The 16,816-nt window shown below is 43.3% G+C and overlaps 1 protein-coding gene across 28 annotated transcripts in view; it reads right to left on the bottom strand.

Moving 5' to 3' along the window:
- The window catches only part of TASP1 (taspase 1), a 392,837-nt gene that overhangs the window by 136,538 nt on the left and 239,483 nt on the right, over nt 1-16,816 (bottom strand). For 9 of the 28 annotated variants that reach the window (XR_014831938.1, XR_308663.4, XR_014831936.1 and 6 more), the window contains one exon: nt 7,045-8,117. The exons of 15 other annotated variants lie outside the window; for them this stretch is intronic. Coding sequence is in view for 8 of the 13 variants with exons in the window: in XM_013985079.3 (XP_013840533.1) it covers nt 8,025-8,117 (93 nt within the window). In the remaining 5 variants the exon portion in view is untranslated. Of the gene's footprint in view, nt 1-4,776; nt 5,469-7,044; nt 8,118-16,816 lie in introns of those variants that run through there. 4 more of the 28 variants (XR_014831939.1, XM_013985078.3, XM_085003120.1 and 1 more) reach the window with 1 other exon arrangement.

The following is a 16,816-nucleotide window of genomic DNA, read 5'->3' on the forward strand; positions in this document are numbered from 1 at the left end:
TGCCCTGTGTTTCAGTAAGCTTACTTTCAAATGGAGGGAGATATATAAACCAACGAAATTTGTCACTTATATGATAGATTAGAAAGTGCTACGTGCCAGAGGAAAATAAATAACACAGAAAGGGGATACAGAGTGCTGGGGGATGGGGGGGGCAGGTAAGGAGTATGCTCATTGAGAAGTTAAGATTTGAGCAGTCGAAGGAGATGAGGAAGAAGCCAGCTATTGTGGATCCATCTGGAAAGTCTTTCCGAGGATAACTAAAAGCATGTGTGGTGGTTCTGAGATAGGAGGACATCTGAGCTGTTTGGAGAACAGCGAGGAGCCCAGGATGGTTGGAGCAGAGTGAGCAAGGGCAGGCCAATAGGTCTGAGAGTGACAGGGAGCAAATCTCAGGGTCTGGTAAAGGCTCGGGGACAAGGAGTACTGCAAGGTTTTCAGTAGGAGTGCACCAGGATTGCATCCTTCTGGCTGCCAGGTAGACAAGTACCTGGGTGGGGGAGGAGCCGAGAGCAGACACAGGGATACCCATGAGGCCCTAATTGTAATGGCTCAGGTCAGAGTGGTGGATGGTGGCAGCCGAGATGATGAGAAATGGGTGGCCCCTGGATACACTTTGAAGAGAGGCAAGAACATCTGTTGATAGAATCATTGTAAAATAGGAAAACAGATTCAAGGATATTGGCTTGGAGGCCCCCAACGGGCCTTGGTTCTGGATTTGTGCCCTTATACTGCCCCTTCCTCTTGAATCTGGGCTGAGCAAGGTGACTCAGTTTAAGCAATCAGTGTGACAAGAGAGATGCTGGGCCAGCTCTGGACTGAAACCTTAAGAAGCCAACAGCTTCTGTTCTGGTGAATCTGGGGACTTCGAGATACCATGTCCTGCACGAGAGGCAGCATGAAATGACCATGTTGAGAGGCCTCGTGCAGAGGGAGAGGCTCTGAGCCCACACGGAGGAAGGAATGGCAATAGGCCCAGCCCCGGCTCACCCTCCAACTAAGTTCAGCGCACCCATGACCATCTGTGAGAGCAGCAGAAAAGCACAGAGTGAAATCAACCTTCACTGAATTGTGAGCAGATAAAGCAGTTGTTGCTGAGGCAGGGGCAGTTGGTTAGGCTGTGACATATGAAAAAAGAGACCCCCAAAATTTTGGTCCGAGCACCATGAAGAAGTGGGGTTACCATTAACCAGATGGAGCAGGCATCTAGTTAACAGGTTTGGGGAGAATCTTGGGTAGAAAGATTAAAATCTTACTATTTCTAAATGGAAAAGAACACAAGTTTTTCTTAATGTAGTATAAAAATTTAATGTAGTAAAAAATCTGAAGCATTAGCTGGATGTTTTTTTCCCCAAGGCCAGAAAAGGCCATTTTAGGAGCAACTCTTGGCATCTACAACATAATCATCACAGCAAAGGGTAAGGGAGACTTTTTTTTTTTTCCTTCTTTCCAGCCTCCAAAGCTCTGTTGACAATCAGTAAAACCCCCGTGGCAGTCTGAGGCAGAGGAGCCCTCACCCAGCTTTTCTGGCTTTGCCACTGTGGTTTCAGGGCTTCTGTGACTTCACTGCATAAAGGGGAAACCACCGGGCTTGCTTTCCCTCCTGCTTTCCACAGCTGGTCACAAAGAACCACCCTGGGCTCGGCTGATGGGCTTCTGGAAGTGAGTGTGCAGCCTTGGAGGAAGGCCCTGGCCAGTTTTAGATTTAATCCTTCCTGTGGCCAGAGATTTCAGAGACAGCAGCACAAGGGAAAGGAAGAACAGCCTGGTCAATCTGGTCAGCCTGTGGGTCTCTGAGGATAGACATCTGGACTAATACCTTGTATGATTTTCCCAAATGAAGTGCTAGGGAAAGGCAGTGTATACTGCTTAAGAATTCCTAACGTCCCAGAACAAATATTAATGTAAAGGGATTACTTTTTTTCCCCCCCTTTTTAGGGCCACACCCTTGGCATATGGAAGTTCCCAGGCTAGGGGTTGAACTGGAGCTGCTCCTGCTATACACAGCCACAGCCACAGCAGATCCGAGCCGCATCTGCAACCTACACCTCAGCTTGGGCAATGCTGGATTCTTAATTCACTGAGTGAGGCCAGGGAATGAGGACATGGATTGAACCTGCATCCTTATAGATACTAATCAAGTTTGTTTCCGCTGAGCCACAACAAGAACTCCTAAAGGGATTACTTTTTTTTTTTTTTTTTTTTTTGCTTTTTGCTTTTTTAGGGCCACACCCTTGGCATATGGAAGTTCCCAGGTTAGGGGTGGAATCAGAGCTGCAGCTTCTGGCTTAGGCCACAGCCACAGCAACACAGGATCTGAGCCGCAACTTCGACTACACCACAGCTCACGGCAATGCTGAATCCTTAACCCACTGAGAAAGACCAAGGATCAAACCCGAATCCTCATGGATCCTAGTCGGGTTCATTAACCACTGAGCTATGAAGGGAACTCCCATAAAGGAACTACTTTTATGTTGCCAATTTCTCACTTATTCCCACCTACAGCCTGCTGCCTTTGCCCACCTGCATCTCCTTCTCATGCTCAACCAGCTTTTGGGAAAAGTTTAGAACATAGTGACAGTAGAACAAACCATCATACACATGAAGGCTCATCTTCTGGGTTCAACATTTCCTTGGGCTGGTTCCTGGGAGGGAGGAGTGGCTTCCATCTCTTATCCCTCTGTAGACCCACCACTGCAACCCTAAGTAGGACCAGGAGCCTGGGCTTCACAGCCCAAAGGGATTCCCAACAGTGAGCAATTATAGGGTTTATGTCAGAGTAAAGTTAATGGGTTTGACTTAATAAACATTTTAAGAAAAATATTAGGAGGCATTGATTCTTCTGGGGCTTGGGTTGCTGCTGTAGCACAGGTTTGATCCCTGGCCCAAGAACTTCTGCATGCTGCAGGTGCAGCCAAACAAGTAAATAAAATAAAAATAAAACTATGAGGAGTTCCTAGTGTGGTGCAATGGGATTGGTGGCATCTTGGGAGCATTGGGATCCAGGTTTGACCCCCAGTCTGGCACAGTGGGTTAAGGATCCAGTGTTGCCGCAGCTGTGGCTTAGGTTGCACCTGTGGCTGGCATCCTTGGCCCTGGAACTCCATATGCCAAAAAAAAAAAAAAAAAATTACCATAAAATTAAATGTTACATAAAGGACATCCAAGCTTGAGAGATGGTATTCTGGAAACAGGGGCCAGAGGAGATTGTTAGAGTTGGTATTGTGGAGACAGGCTCACAACACATGGACACTGTTTAACTCTGCTTCAATCTCTCCAAGTCTCTTCAGGTCATAACATGCCTTTGATTATCGTTTCTTCCAATGACCATTAATGCAATTCCAAGCCATTTCCTCAACAGTGTCCTTCAGTCCTTGCTGGGCTGCTGCTGTTTCGCTTCTGTTCACTTACCACCTCCTAAAAAGTGTCCGTCTCCAGCAGCCCGGTGCCTATCGGCACCCACTTAGTTATAAACGTTCACTTCGTGGTACATCCAGCCTTATCACCTGGAGAATGTCCATTGGATGTCAGGGATGCGGATGGCTCATAGGAGTTCAAGGCAGGAGTGGAGGCCCCCAGGGGTGCACAGGCAGACCAGTGGGTCCACCCTCTGCAGGAGAGGGTACAATGGCCACTAAGGCCTTGTGGCGAAGAGCATATGAAACAAAACTTATCTTAGTTTCAAGTTCCCCTGGAAGCAAGGAGTCAAGTGCAAGTAGTTCATCTGGGATTTGGTTCCAGGAAACATGGGTTCAGGGATGGGGAAGGGTGTGGGGAAGGGAAGAAAGCCGAGACAAGGTGTATTAATGAGTCAATGGCCACAGGGGGCAACTGAAGTTTCAACCTCTTAGCAACGGTGTAAAACACAGGCCTCAGAATTATTCTGCCCAAGAGACAAGGAAGCTCATTGAATGTTTAGACACCAACTTCTGTCCATTGCTCATTGAGAGCTGCTTCTGGGAGTGCTGATCCCCGGCCTTTCGGCCAGCTCTGCGCAAGGACAGAGCAGCTTTCTGTGGTTCCAGAACAAATTCTAAGGCATGAAGATGAAGTGTTAGCCTGTAAAATTTGCCCGGGGCTCCTGAAATAGATATATGGGCAACGACAATGACCTGTTCTAGAACCTGTTTAAGCTGGCTTTCGTTGGCTAAGACTCTACCACCATGCTCATGGCACTGACCTGAGACCTGAGAAAATGTGTACTGACTGTGCTCTCAGTACTGTGATGGATTTATGCAAAAGTCTGAGGATAAAATATACCCACTCAACAGCATAACCTAAGCCAGGATTGTACAGGGAAGCAATAAAAGGGTATTGTATAATCCTAAAGGTCTGGACAGCTTTCCTATTAAGTTAAAAGTACAGGTTATAGAATCCCATTTGGGGATTCAGTATAGCCCCATTTTTGTGTTAAAAACAGAAAATGGGGAGTTCCCATCGTGGCTCGGTGGTTATTGAACCTGACTAGCATCCATGAGGATGCGGGTTCAATCCCTGGCCTTGCTCAGTAGGCTAAGACCTGACATTGCTGTGAGCTGTGTTGCAGGTGACAGACGTGGCTAGGATCCCACATTGCTGTGGCTGTGGCATAGGCCAGCGGCTATAGCTCCCATTAGACCCGTGGCCTGGGAACTTCCATATGCTGCTGGTGTGGCCTTAAAAAGTAAAAAAAAAAAAAAAAAAAAGCCCACAGAAAATGTATACATAAGAAGAGTAGAAGGATACAAGCTAAAGTGTTATTAACTGCTGTCTCTAAGGAAGTAGGGTTATGAGTTAAAATTTTTTTTCTTGCTTTTATTTTTAATTTTTTTGTAATAAGAATGGACTGCTTTCATAATAGTGACCAGATTTTTAACATTGCACAAGAATTAAATACAATCTCAAGAGTCGAGACTACCTCCAGCATTTTTCTCGATCTTCACCCCTGACTTTCCTCCATCACACCCCCCACTCAATGCTTTACAAGACAAACTTTACTTGTCTGCAGGTAACTGGCATGTGACATCACCACTCTCATATATGGGAGATGAGAAATTTGGTCCAAAAGGCTCGTGAACACCAGAAGAGATGTCCCCACATCCATAAACTAAAACTCCATCCATTTTGCTCACAGACAAGCACCCCAGACCAGCAATGAGCACATGCTTATAGGTACACTGTACACAGTTCTACAGACACTGGTATCTGAGTTCAAGGTCACGTGCAGAAGAGGCAGTGTGAAGATGAGGAAGTGCCTAGCAGAGACAGACACACCGAAGGCAATGCGAGATGGCAGAGCTCAGACGAGGCTGCCAGGCCAGTCAGTCAGCACAGGGACCCCGGTTCCTTAGGGTGAAGCACACACCCTCTGCCTCCTCAGGTGGGGAAGACACCGCTGTTTCCAGACTCAGAGCAGGATCACAGTGACGGCCTTGAGGAATCCAGGCCAGGCTTAACTATACCCAAGAGGACCAAACATCCGAAGCTCAGGCCTTAAAAAGAAATAGAATCCAGGCCTACAGTTAGAACCATCACATTAAAAGTGGGCACCTTCAAACATGGTTTCAGAGGCTGGGTGATAGAAGGCAGACTAGGGAAGGTTACATCTGTTTCTATCTTGTCTACTTTTGTATGAAACAAAGTTGTTTCTATATCCGTCCATCTCTCCTGGTTCCAGTATCTCTTCTTGAACATCTATCTTCTAATTAAGGCGCTTATACTACACATGACTTTTTTTTTTGCCTCCATGATTCTGAGTATCACTTTTTATTTCCCTCCAGGTTTCACAATATTCTCTAAATTTAAAAAAAGAAAGGTAGAAATTGGAGAATAAAGTCTTAAACTGTTTTCTGGAGGGGTTATGCTCTTTTGTACTGGCTAGTCTTTAAACTCTTCATAAAAGAGGTGTTTAACAAGCTCAAACTTTTAAATATGAATGGGATAAAATCAAAAGGAGATGAAAGAAATGGCATTCCTGGTTCTGAAATAGGTCAGAGGATTTTCAGAGTCCAAAGTGTCCTGATAGTTTTATGTGATCCAATCCAGTTCCTGAAAAAAACAAAAAACAAAAACAAAAAACCCTGCCCACAGGTAACAGGTCTTTGAAAGCTTTTGAAGCCAAAGGCTCCCCACCAGCCTCAGCCCATCTCTTACTGAGGTCTCAGCCTTATTAAGAATGAGAAACAGATACCACGGCACCAACCTGTCTATGAGAACAGAGCGAGACAAATGTAATTGCCTGTATGAGGAATATAAGTCAGCAACTCCCAAATCATTCATATTCACACCCACTCCATTTGGGTTGTCTTTCCTTTATAATTTGGCCATACATCGATGTCAAATGTATAATTTCATCTGAGGCTTTATCAGTCACCGCCCAGAGCCGTGATTAGAGGGTGCAGGAAACTTCCTCCCCCAGGCAAGTCTATCTTTAGTGCCTTCCTGATAGCTACTTCTTACATGTAAAATCAAAAGAAACGTCTTGGTTTTCTTATGTGGCTCCAGAATCACTAAATATAACATTGAGAAGCAATTTATCAACCGAAACCATTGAGTTTTCCGCTGCCACCACCATGTCTCCAAGCAAAGTGGTCTTATTCCCTTCCTTTGTTAATTTTTTTATCACATTACAATGGAAACTTTAGGGATTTGTCTACTGACCATTCACTGATGTGCTAAGCTCATCTTTCGTCATGCTGGTGTCCAGCCTAACGACACAGAGATGCAAATGGATTCTGAACAATCAGAACCACAGCAAGACGGATAATGGTATGATTTCTGAAAGAAGTAACTTTTTACAAACAAAACAAAAAACAGGAGTTCCCATCCCGGCTCAGAGGGTTAAGAACCCGAAATAGTGTCCATGAGGATGAGGGTTTGATCCCTGGCCTTGCTCAGCAGGTTAAGGATCCAGCATTGCCCCAAGTTGCGGCATAGGTTGTGGATGCAGCCCAGATCCCAGCATTGCTGTGGCTGTGGTGTAGGTCTCAGCTGCAGCTCAGACTCGGCGCCCAGCCTGGGAACTTCCATATGCGGTAAGAAGAATAAATAAATAACAGCTCTCCAATCTAGGATTCAAAAGATAATTTATTAGTCTGAGAAGAGGAGTCACACGGTATACCCAGTAATATGCTTCTTTTATTTTTGTGCCTTTATCTTAAAAATATATTTAAACAAGAAACAAAGATAATATTGAATTTTCCCATAAATTTTGCTTTCTTATTTACAGTGTTACATTGTAAATAACATTCCATTATACACAAATTAAGGACTGCGCTTTACTGTAGGTTCTCTTTACATACTCTTTCATAATACAGTTTACACAGCTGGAAGCTATGCCGTATTTAAGCTTAGAAAAGCTTGAGGAAAGAAGTACAAACTTTATCAGTAAGACTATTATTTAAAAAGGTTCTGACCTTAATTCTCTGCTAGATTGTTTCACTGAAACCATTCTTTGTTAAAGAAAAATGCCCCATATGAGGGATGAGAACAACAGTTTAAGTTACCACGGGATCCACTTAAACTGGCTAACAAAGAAACACACTTTGTTACTAGTACTGTTATTAAAGGGACCACTGCCACCGGCAAATCATTTCCACAAGTAGACTTACTCTGTAGTTCAGACACACACAGTTACATCAAGGACAGTTGGTAGCTCTGTGAAATCAACGAAGTTTCTTGCCCTTTAGGTTTTACTTGTAAACAGTGAAAGCACACGTTTTGGGGAAGATGATTTAATCATTCCTGGTCTTAAGGTACACAATAAAGAGGGGCTTCTATTTCATCGAAGGAGAAGCAAGCACACACACACACACACACACAAACACGCGAACACACGCGCTCGCATGCGCGCGCGCGCGCACACACACACAGTCCCGCTCATCTGCCCAAGGCCCGCATGTCACCAAGCGCTAACTACAGCAGCACTAGTGTTGTGAGCGACGCACGAGGCTGCGACAGGAATTATAAAATGAGGAAAATGTCCAGCTTCGGTTAAAAACCTCAGGTTCCGAAACGCCTCTCGGACGTTCTGTGCTCGGCCTGAAGGTTCAGTTCACGGGGCTCTCCAGGCGGCAGACCCCTCCTTCGATCGCCACGGACTGTCCGGCCACCGCCCCGGGGGGAAGTCTGGAAATGTGAGTCTGCAGAGGGGGAGACGGAAGAACGTTAGAGGTGCCAGCTCTGTCCCCCCACAGGCGACGAAGGCGAAGGAAACCCCAGAGCATCACGGCTTCTTTGTGCTTCTGAGCATCTCCAGGCTGTGTTGCTGGTAACTCAGGTGCAGACAGATACTGTTTGTCCAAATCTCAGGGAGTATGAGCAGAGTGACTGCTGCGGATGGAGCAAGCATGGCACTAACAGCGAGAGACACCGAGGCTGGGATGGCCCAGGCCCCGGACAGCACGGAGCTTACAGTTTAGTCACACTCCAAACAAAAATGGTTTGCAGGCCAACCATATTGAGCCTATTCCAGTTAGCTGACAACTACCAATGTATTTACATTTTGTCCTCTAAACATTCAAAGCAGCTGAGGATACCTGATTCATGTTTATTCCCTACAATTTATTCCTTATGAGATTTAAATAGCTGACAAAAATCATATCTTTCAACAACCTCAAGTGAGGCAATGAGGTTAAAAAAAAAAAAAAAAAAAAAAGAACTTAACAAAGTAAGTTAAAGACAGGCAGAGCTTCCTGGTGGCCACGACCAGACAGTGGGCCACGTGGTGTAATGGGATCACACAAAGCAACTGCTCAAAGGAGAAAACCGTTCCTGGCACAGAGTCCAGGGAGCCAGTCCTCCTGCAGGGCTTCTTACACAGTAGGCAGTGCGTGCAGTGGGTAAGTGAGGACAGTGGAGTTTTGTAGGGCTGGGCGTGACCGCTTTACTCAGAGGAGGCTGGCAGTAAAAGCTCTTCCACACGGGGTCAGGACGACGTTAGCCAGGAATTCCTTTTTGATGATCTGGCTTAATCCAGGGGGAGATAAATGTTGGAGTTTCTAAGAAGAACAGAGGGACCATATCTCCTTCAGGTAATCCTCTCGGATTCTGCTTCCCTGCACAAGCTTTTCCTGAGGACTAAACCTATCAAGCAGAGTTCAAGTCCTACAGAGAGAAGTCATTGGATGCAGCTGTCAAGGTGGCCAAGCCTAGAGTAAGTCTGATATCCTCTCATGCAACCATAAAGGAAGCAAGCGTATGTTTTAGGTGGAACAACAGGTAAGCTAACTGGTTCCAGTTTGAGGGTAGATGCTATTCTTGAGGTTCACTGCACAAGTCCTATTAGAGTAGCTGCCATAAATCAACAATTTGGAGAGTTCTGCAGAGTAGAACATGTCCTCTGGGTACTTAGTTTTTCTGCACTCAATGTAGGAAGCAATCTGTAACCTACAAGAGGAGGTCTGTCAACTCTGGGATGGAGATCTGGGCGAGGTGGTCCCCGTGGCCTCTCCTGGGAGATGAGTATCAATGAGTTTGCTCACCAGGCTCATGTATGCCTCTGGGAACTGTGTCCCCGAATCAGACCTCAATATTGCATCTGAGGGCCATAACTGGGGCTCACCACATGGATATATTATACCAGAGAGGCCCACAGGAAGACAAACTTGTGGATCTTCTGCTTCTGGTGATGTTTCATTAACCAAGAGGGAGAAGTTTGAAGAGGGGCATGCTGTTTGATTCTGCTACCCAGCAGCTCTTGTCACATCAGCCACAGAAAGCTCAAATCCACAGTTTCCGGAGCTCTGTGTTGGTGGGGCCCTCTTACTCTTTCAGGAATTCATTAACATGAGGTCAAAGAATTTTTTCCTTGGGCATCATTCATCAATTAAAAAAAAAAAAAAAAAGGCTCTTCTAAACAAAGAAGATCCCTGAGACAGTAGGGGTCCTAGTCTATTTTAACCCTAATCTCATCCTCTTCAGCCATGAACATAGTCACACAGCTATGACAGGGATCAAGAATGAAGAAAACAACATGGTGGTTCCTCAAAAATTTAAACATAGAATTATTATTATTATCTTTTTATAGCTGCACCCTGGGAATATTGAGGTTCCCAGGCTAGGGGTCCAATTGGAGCTGTAACCACCAGCCTACGCCACAGCCATGGCAACCTGGGATTGGAGCCGCATCTGTGACCTACACCACAGCTCATGGTAATGCCAGATCCTTAACCCACTGAGCGAGGCCAGGGATTGAGCCTGTGTCCTCATGGATGCTAGTCAGGTTCTTTTCTGCTGAGCCACCATAGGAACTCCAAAACATAGAATTATTATATGATCCAACAATTCCACTTCAGGGTATATATTCCAAATAAGTAAAAGCAGGGACTCAAGAAGATATTGGCACACAATGCTCATAGCAGCATTATTCACAATAGCCCCAAAGTGGAAGCAACCCAAAAGACCATCAACAGATAATAAATAAAATGTGGTCTAAATATACAATGGAATATTATTCAGCTTTAAAAAGAAATGACATTCGGACACATGGTACAACATGGATCAACTTTTAAGACACTAGGGCTCAGTGAAATAAACCAGACATTGAAAGACAAATACTGTATGATTCCATTTGTGTGAGGTACCTAGAAATCAAATTCATAGAAACAGAAAGCAGAATGGTAGTTGCTAGGGGCTGGGGGAGCCAGAAATAGGGAGTCATTGCTTAAGAGGCACATAGTTTCAGTCTGAGAAGGTGACAGTTCTGGAGATGGATGGTGGTGATGGTTGCATAATAATGTAAATGCATTCAAAAGTACACTGAAAAGAATCAAAACGGTAATTTTATGTTATGTATATATTAGCACTTTTTTTAAAAAAAGGAAGCAGAAATGACAATTTCCTTCCTAGTCCAGGAATATTTTGTCTTTTTTTTTTTTTTTTGCTATTTCTTGGGCTGCTCCTGCGGCATATGGAGGTTCCCAGGCTAGGGGTCCAATCGGAGCTGTAGCTGCCAGCCTATGCCAGAGCCACAGCAATGTGGGATCTGAGCCGTGTCTGCAACCTACACTACAGCTCACGGCAATGCCGGATCATTAACCCACTGAGCAAGGGCAGGGATCGAACCCGCAACCTCATGGTTCCTAGTCGGATTCGTTAACCACTGCGCCACGACGGGAACTCCCAGGAATATTTTCTATAAGATGACATTAAGAGAAGGGGTTAGATAGGAATGAATCCAAGCCACTGACTCAAAAGCACAGACGTCAACATCATGAGGTTCTGTTCACAAACAGGTGGAACATTTACAGTCAGGTTACTTATCTGTCCCTGAAAGATAATCCCAGAGTTCCCAGTGGCTCAGTAGGTTAAGAATCTGGCATTGCCTCTGCTGTGGCTCGGGTTCAATACCTGGCCCGGAAACTTCCACATGCCATGGGTGTGGCCCAAAAGAAAAAAAAAAAAAGAGAATTTCACAGAAAACTCCATCTGCATGTTTCCCAAATATACAGGGAGAATCCAACAAGACTTTCTGGCAGGCCTAGTGGTCCAGGCACCAGAGAGGCAACAGAGAATAAATTAGTTGTTAAAAGATCAAAGAGTCACCACACATTCAAGCAGACACCCTGCAACTTGACCAGGGGAATGTTAGTCTTAAAACAACTGGTTTTCTGCTGGGCATGAAAAAGACACAGCACTGAAACGAAGAAACTGCTGTCCCGCAGATCAGAGGACTTGATAGTAACCTCCTGAGATTTATAAAAACACAGATGGGCAATCCAAATTTACCTCTAACACTCCTACCCCACCAAGTTTACAACAGAAAAATATCTAAATAAACTGAGCCACACCACAGAATATCAAAGAGAGGGAGGAAGGAAAAGAAGAAAGAACTGGAAAAGATGACAACAGTCTTGAGGTATTTATTAACAGTACATGGGCAAGATATTTCAAAAATACATTGAGCTCTGTGTACATTGAGCTTTTTACATAAGACAGAAATGCTCTATTGGACAAACAAGATGTTAAGATTACTTCTCATGATTACCTCTTCTCTAAATCATCATCTAGTCAAGGGGGATTTTGCAATTACAAAACACACTGGCATGATCTTGGTGGTGAGGGGAATAGAATGGTTAACCATCCAAATGTATATCAACACTTTACCAGTTTCAGCCATCAACATGATCTTCTGACTCATCAGGAAATCAGTAACCTTGGCCTGAAAAAGTTTGAGCCAAGATGTATTTGCAACTTTCTGTGGAGATTTCAGTGGAGCATCAAATCTTATACAGTGAGAGCTCTTCGGGAGAATATTTTATATGAATGTTTTTCTCTAAGAGTTCTTTTTGAGAAGTGGGTTTGAGTTCCTTGAGCCTAAATATAGACTACTTTCTGCAAAGAAAAGTTAAGTAACTCACTGAAGTTCAAATTCAGAACATGAGCTCTCTTTTTAATCACCACTATCCATAAATATTTGTTGAATAAATGGTTCAATTCATTTTGATAAAATATATGGTTATTTTAAATAATGCATTTGCTTTTCATATTTCATAAGTATTTTTTGATAATTTGGGTAAATGTAAGAAGAAAACCACAAGAAGAAAAGAGAGAAAGAGATGGAGAGACAGAGAGAGGACAGAGGAAGAGAGAGAGGAAGAGAGAGAAGGGCATGACAATTATAAGCAATAAATCATGTCTGGAGTCTAAGAGATTATAAATTTTTGAGCACCTGAATTTAGAAAAATGAACAGCATACTTTCTTATTGATTATATGAAGGAAAACTAGATAATTTGGCATTTTTAGTTTTCCATATTTTTTGTATAAAAATATGTTCTGAACATTCTTTAATGATTCTTTCCTTTTGCAAGTCTTTGGTCATGAAAGCCTTTTTTAAAACTTTTATTACTGTGAATATATAGACAACCCAAGGGTAAAATTCATGGATTTTTTTGTTTAAAATGAATAATATATATAAAGAACTTGTATGTGAGGATTTAAAAGTGCAATGAAGGAGTTCCCATTCTGGTTCAGTAGTAATGAACCTGACTGGTATCCATGAGGTTGCAGGTTTGATCTCTGGCCTCGCTCAGTGGGTTAAGGATCCAGTGTTGCCGTGAGCTGCTGTGTAGGTTGCAGATGTGGATCGGATCTGGTGTTGCTGTGGCTATGGCGTAGGATAGCAGCTACAGCTCGGACTCAACCCCTAACTTGGGAACTTCCATGTGCTGCAGGGGCAGCCCTAAAAAGACAGAAAAAACAAATTATTTTTTCTTTAAAGCACAATGAAGACTTTTGTACTGTCTAAGGACTGTGCAGACTCTAGGGTGTCTTACAAGCATAAGAACTTAACAAGGTGTCTTTAAAACCATTTAAGTAGCAATGCACTTTAATTGGAACTAATGAGCAATAGCACATGAAAATGATAGATGCCAGAGCAGCAGCCTGATGCATTGTGGGCATTTCCATATTCCTTGCTCATACACCTCTCTAAACCCCATTCATACACCTCTCTCTGTTTCCACATCTCTAACATCCTTTTCTGGTTCTTTCTCCTGGAAAGAGTTCCTTGACTAGATCCTCCACTCAACCTAGAAACTTTCCCTCTACTTTCTACAGCACCAAGCTGAGCATTTCACGTCTTGTGATGTAACTGTCCAGGTTTTGGTTTGTTTTGTATTTTTGAGGCTCTAATTGAACTGGAGCAGGAGCTTGTCTCACACACACCTCTGTCTTCCCTGCACCTGTCCCACTATCTGACATGGAAGGCACACTCTGGCAATACTCGCTGAGTGGAGAGGTCACTAAAATACATACACAATTCAGGGTTACGTTTATGTACAAAGAATCTCAAGTGGTTTTTGGATTTTTGTTTTGTTTGTTTTTAGGGCTGCACCCGTGGCATATGGAAGTTTCCAGGCTAGGGTTGAATCAGAGCTACAGCTGCTGGCCTATACCATGGCTACAGCAATGCCAGATCTGAGCCGTGTCTGCGACCTACATCACAGCTCATGGCAATGCCGGATCCTCAACCCACTGAGCAAGGCCAGGGATCAAACCCGCATCCTCATGGATACTAGTCAGATTTGTTTCCACTGCGCCACAACGGGAACTCCTATAAGAAAGATTATTTTTAAATTGATTTTTTGAAAGTATAGACTGACTCCATTTCCTCACCTTCCAAGTGGTTGTTGTTAGAATGGAGATGGAGCTTTAGATTTCTCAAATGTTAGTGGCTCCACACCAATGGACTCCAATGGCCTGTAGTTGTAACTCTCAGAGGGGCCAGACAGATCCTCGAGGTTCACACTCCTAGAACTATCAACTTGTAAATTAAACTGCCTACTCAAAGCCAGTAAACGTAGGGCTGTATGTTTTTATAAAACCAAATGCACTGGATAATAACATATTTAGCCTGAAGACTTCAACATGAGGAAGTTAAAGTAAGAAAAAAAATGATATAGAAATTATATAATTGCTTGATGTCCTAATCACAATCTAAATAGTAGCTGAGACTTCCTATCATTCATACTCATGTCTTTAAATCTTTTAAGACCACCTTAGCGACTGCTTTTTTGTGGTTTCCAGGAAAAGTAGAGGCACACAATTTAATTTTAAAAGTCTCAAAGCCTTTATTTAGTGGTTGTATTTTAATCCATCTTTCCACTTGCAGGAGAGTTGCTTAAGATCTGCCACAACAGTCAAGGGAAGAGTCTCTTAAACAAGTGATTATCCTTCTTTGGTGGGGTCAGGAAGATAAAATCTAGGCAGATACAACTCAAAAAACTTAGAAATATTTTATTCATTGGCTTTATAATTTTGCTAGTTTGTTTTTCTGTTCTTATAAAAAACAGTGACTAAAAAAGTACCTGTAGCATACAACATATTATGTCCGATTCTAAGGGTAATATACAAAGCCAATTTATTATAATGGCTGTGTGGATGGCTTACAGAATCAGGGCACCTTGAATTCCAGGCTATTTTTTCTTCCTGGACACAATGCTAGACTATATTTCCCAGTCTTCTTTGCAGCTGGGTGTGGCTATGTGACTGAAAACAGACTGATGGACTGAAGCGATTTGTGCTACTACAAGGTCTGGCAGAAAACCTTATAAGCCATTCTCCATGCTCCTTCTCTGACGACCTTGAGGTCTATGTGATGTAAGGCGCCTGGGACCCTGAATCATAATTTGGAGGAGAGCCTTCTGCCAATCAGAAACCTCAATTTGTATATTACATGAGTGGAAAACAGGCTTCCTATGGTGTTTGAACATCTATACACATATATTCTGGGATTTGCTTGTTACAGTAGCTGGAGTTATCTCAACCACTAATGATTCCATCTAAGCCTCTGCACTTACTAGCTGTGTAACCTCTGCTGGTTACTTAACTTCTCAGTTCCCCATCTTTAAAATAGGTATAACAGCATTTCTCATCTTGTTGATAAGGACTGTGTGGATAACGTCTGTCAATAAATGTTAGATTCTTCTTAAACAAACACATAGCAAAGCACAAAACATCATGCAGTACAATCTCTATTACAGATTATTTGATTTCCCAGAATTGGGAAATTTTACTTGAAATATTTAGCATGTAAAAATAGAGAGATATTTTAATGAAAAATTAGTTGTGTGCTGAAAGGTAAGACTGAAGAGGCCACGGCATGGGCCTGGGTGTCCATCGACAGAAGAATGGATAAAGAAGATGTGGTGCATGTGTGCAATGGAATATTATTCAGCCATGAAAAGAATGAAATAATGCCATTTGCAGCAACGTGAATGGACCTAGAGATTGTCTTACTGAGTGAAATTGGTCAGACAGTGGACGACAAATATGTGATGTTGCTTGTGTGCAAGTCTGAAAGGAAGATGCAAATGAACTTGTTTTCAGAACAGAAACAGATTCAGAGACTTTGACAGCAGGCTTGTGGTTGCCAGTGGGGTTAGATGGTGGGGTGGGGTGGGGGATGGATGGGGGTTTGGGATTGGCATACGCTGTGGTATATAGAGTGACTGGCCAATGGGGACCTGCTGCATAGAGCAAGAAACTCTGCCCAGTGCTCCATGATGGTCTATATAAGGAAAAGAATCTGAAAAAGAATGGATGTGTGTACATGTACTGTTGAGTCACTCTGCTATACAGCAGACATCATGACAACATTGTAAATCAACTATACTTCAATAAAACTTTAAAAAATGAAAGAAAAAGGTAAGGCTGAAGAAAACAGACATTTTTAGGTTTTGCTGTCACTGACACAATAATTAACAATTGCTGAATACTTACTAACTACTAAGGGCTTTGTATACACCAGCCTGCTGTATCACTAATCTTGTAAGACTCAAAACCAATCAGCTCAACATGCTTGGGTGCTGCAGAGAAAACCAAAGTGGAAGCATCCTGGAAGACGACCTTCTAAGAACACGTCATGTCGTTGAGAAGACAAGTGACAAGTACAGTCATATGAAATAATCAGAAAACCATTAACAAGGGCATGTGACCATATGTTAAGAGGGTACAACACCCCAAAGCGTGATTTCCAACTCCACCAAGCAATTAACTCAAGTCTGCAGGTAATGATGGGGTATCCTACAATTTAACTCAATCCTGATGCTCTCTACCAAGAAATAGTCAGATGTCACAGGCTAAGAGCTCAGACCTACAAACTGCATCCCCACCACTCCAGCTACAAGTCTAACTTGTCACCTGCACTCTGGTCCATGGCTATAAACTGGCCCCTACTATCCCCTCCTCAGGTTTGATTAATTTGCTAGAGTAGCTCGCAAAATTCAGGAAAAAATAGTTTACCTACTAGATTATGATTTATTGTAGAAGGATATAATTCAGGAACAGCCAGATAGAAGAGATGCCTAGGCCAGGAAGGTGGCCTACGCATCCAGGCCT

The sequence above is a fragment of the Sus scrofa genome, chromosome 17 (genome assembly GCF_054392235.1).
Source record: "Sus scrofa isolate SSC_HxYL_T2T_F1_AM1 chromosome 17, Sscrofa_HxYL_maternal_Yorkshire_Landrace_v2.0, whole genome shotgun sequence".
NCBI lineage: Eukaryota > Metazoa > Chordata > Mammalia > Artiodactyla > Suidae > Sus > Sus scrofa.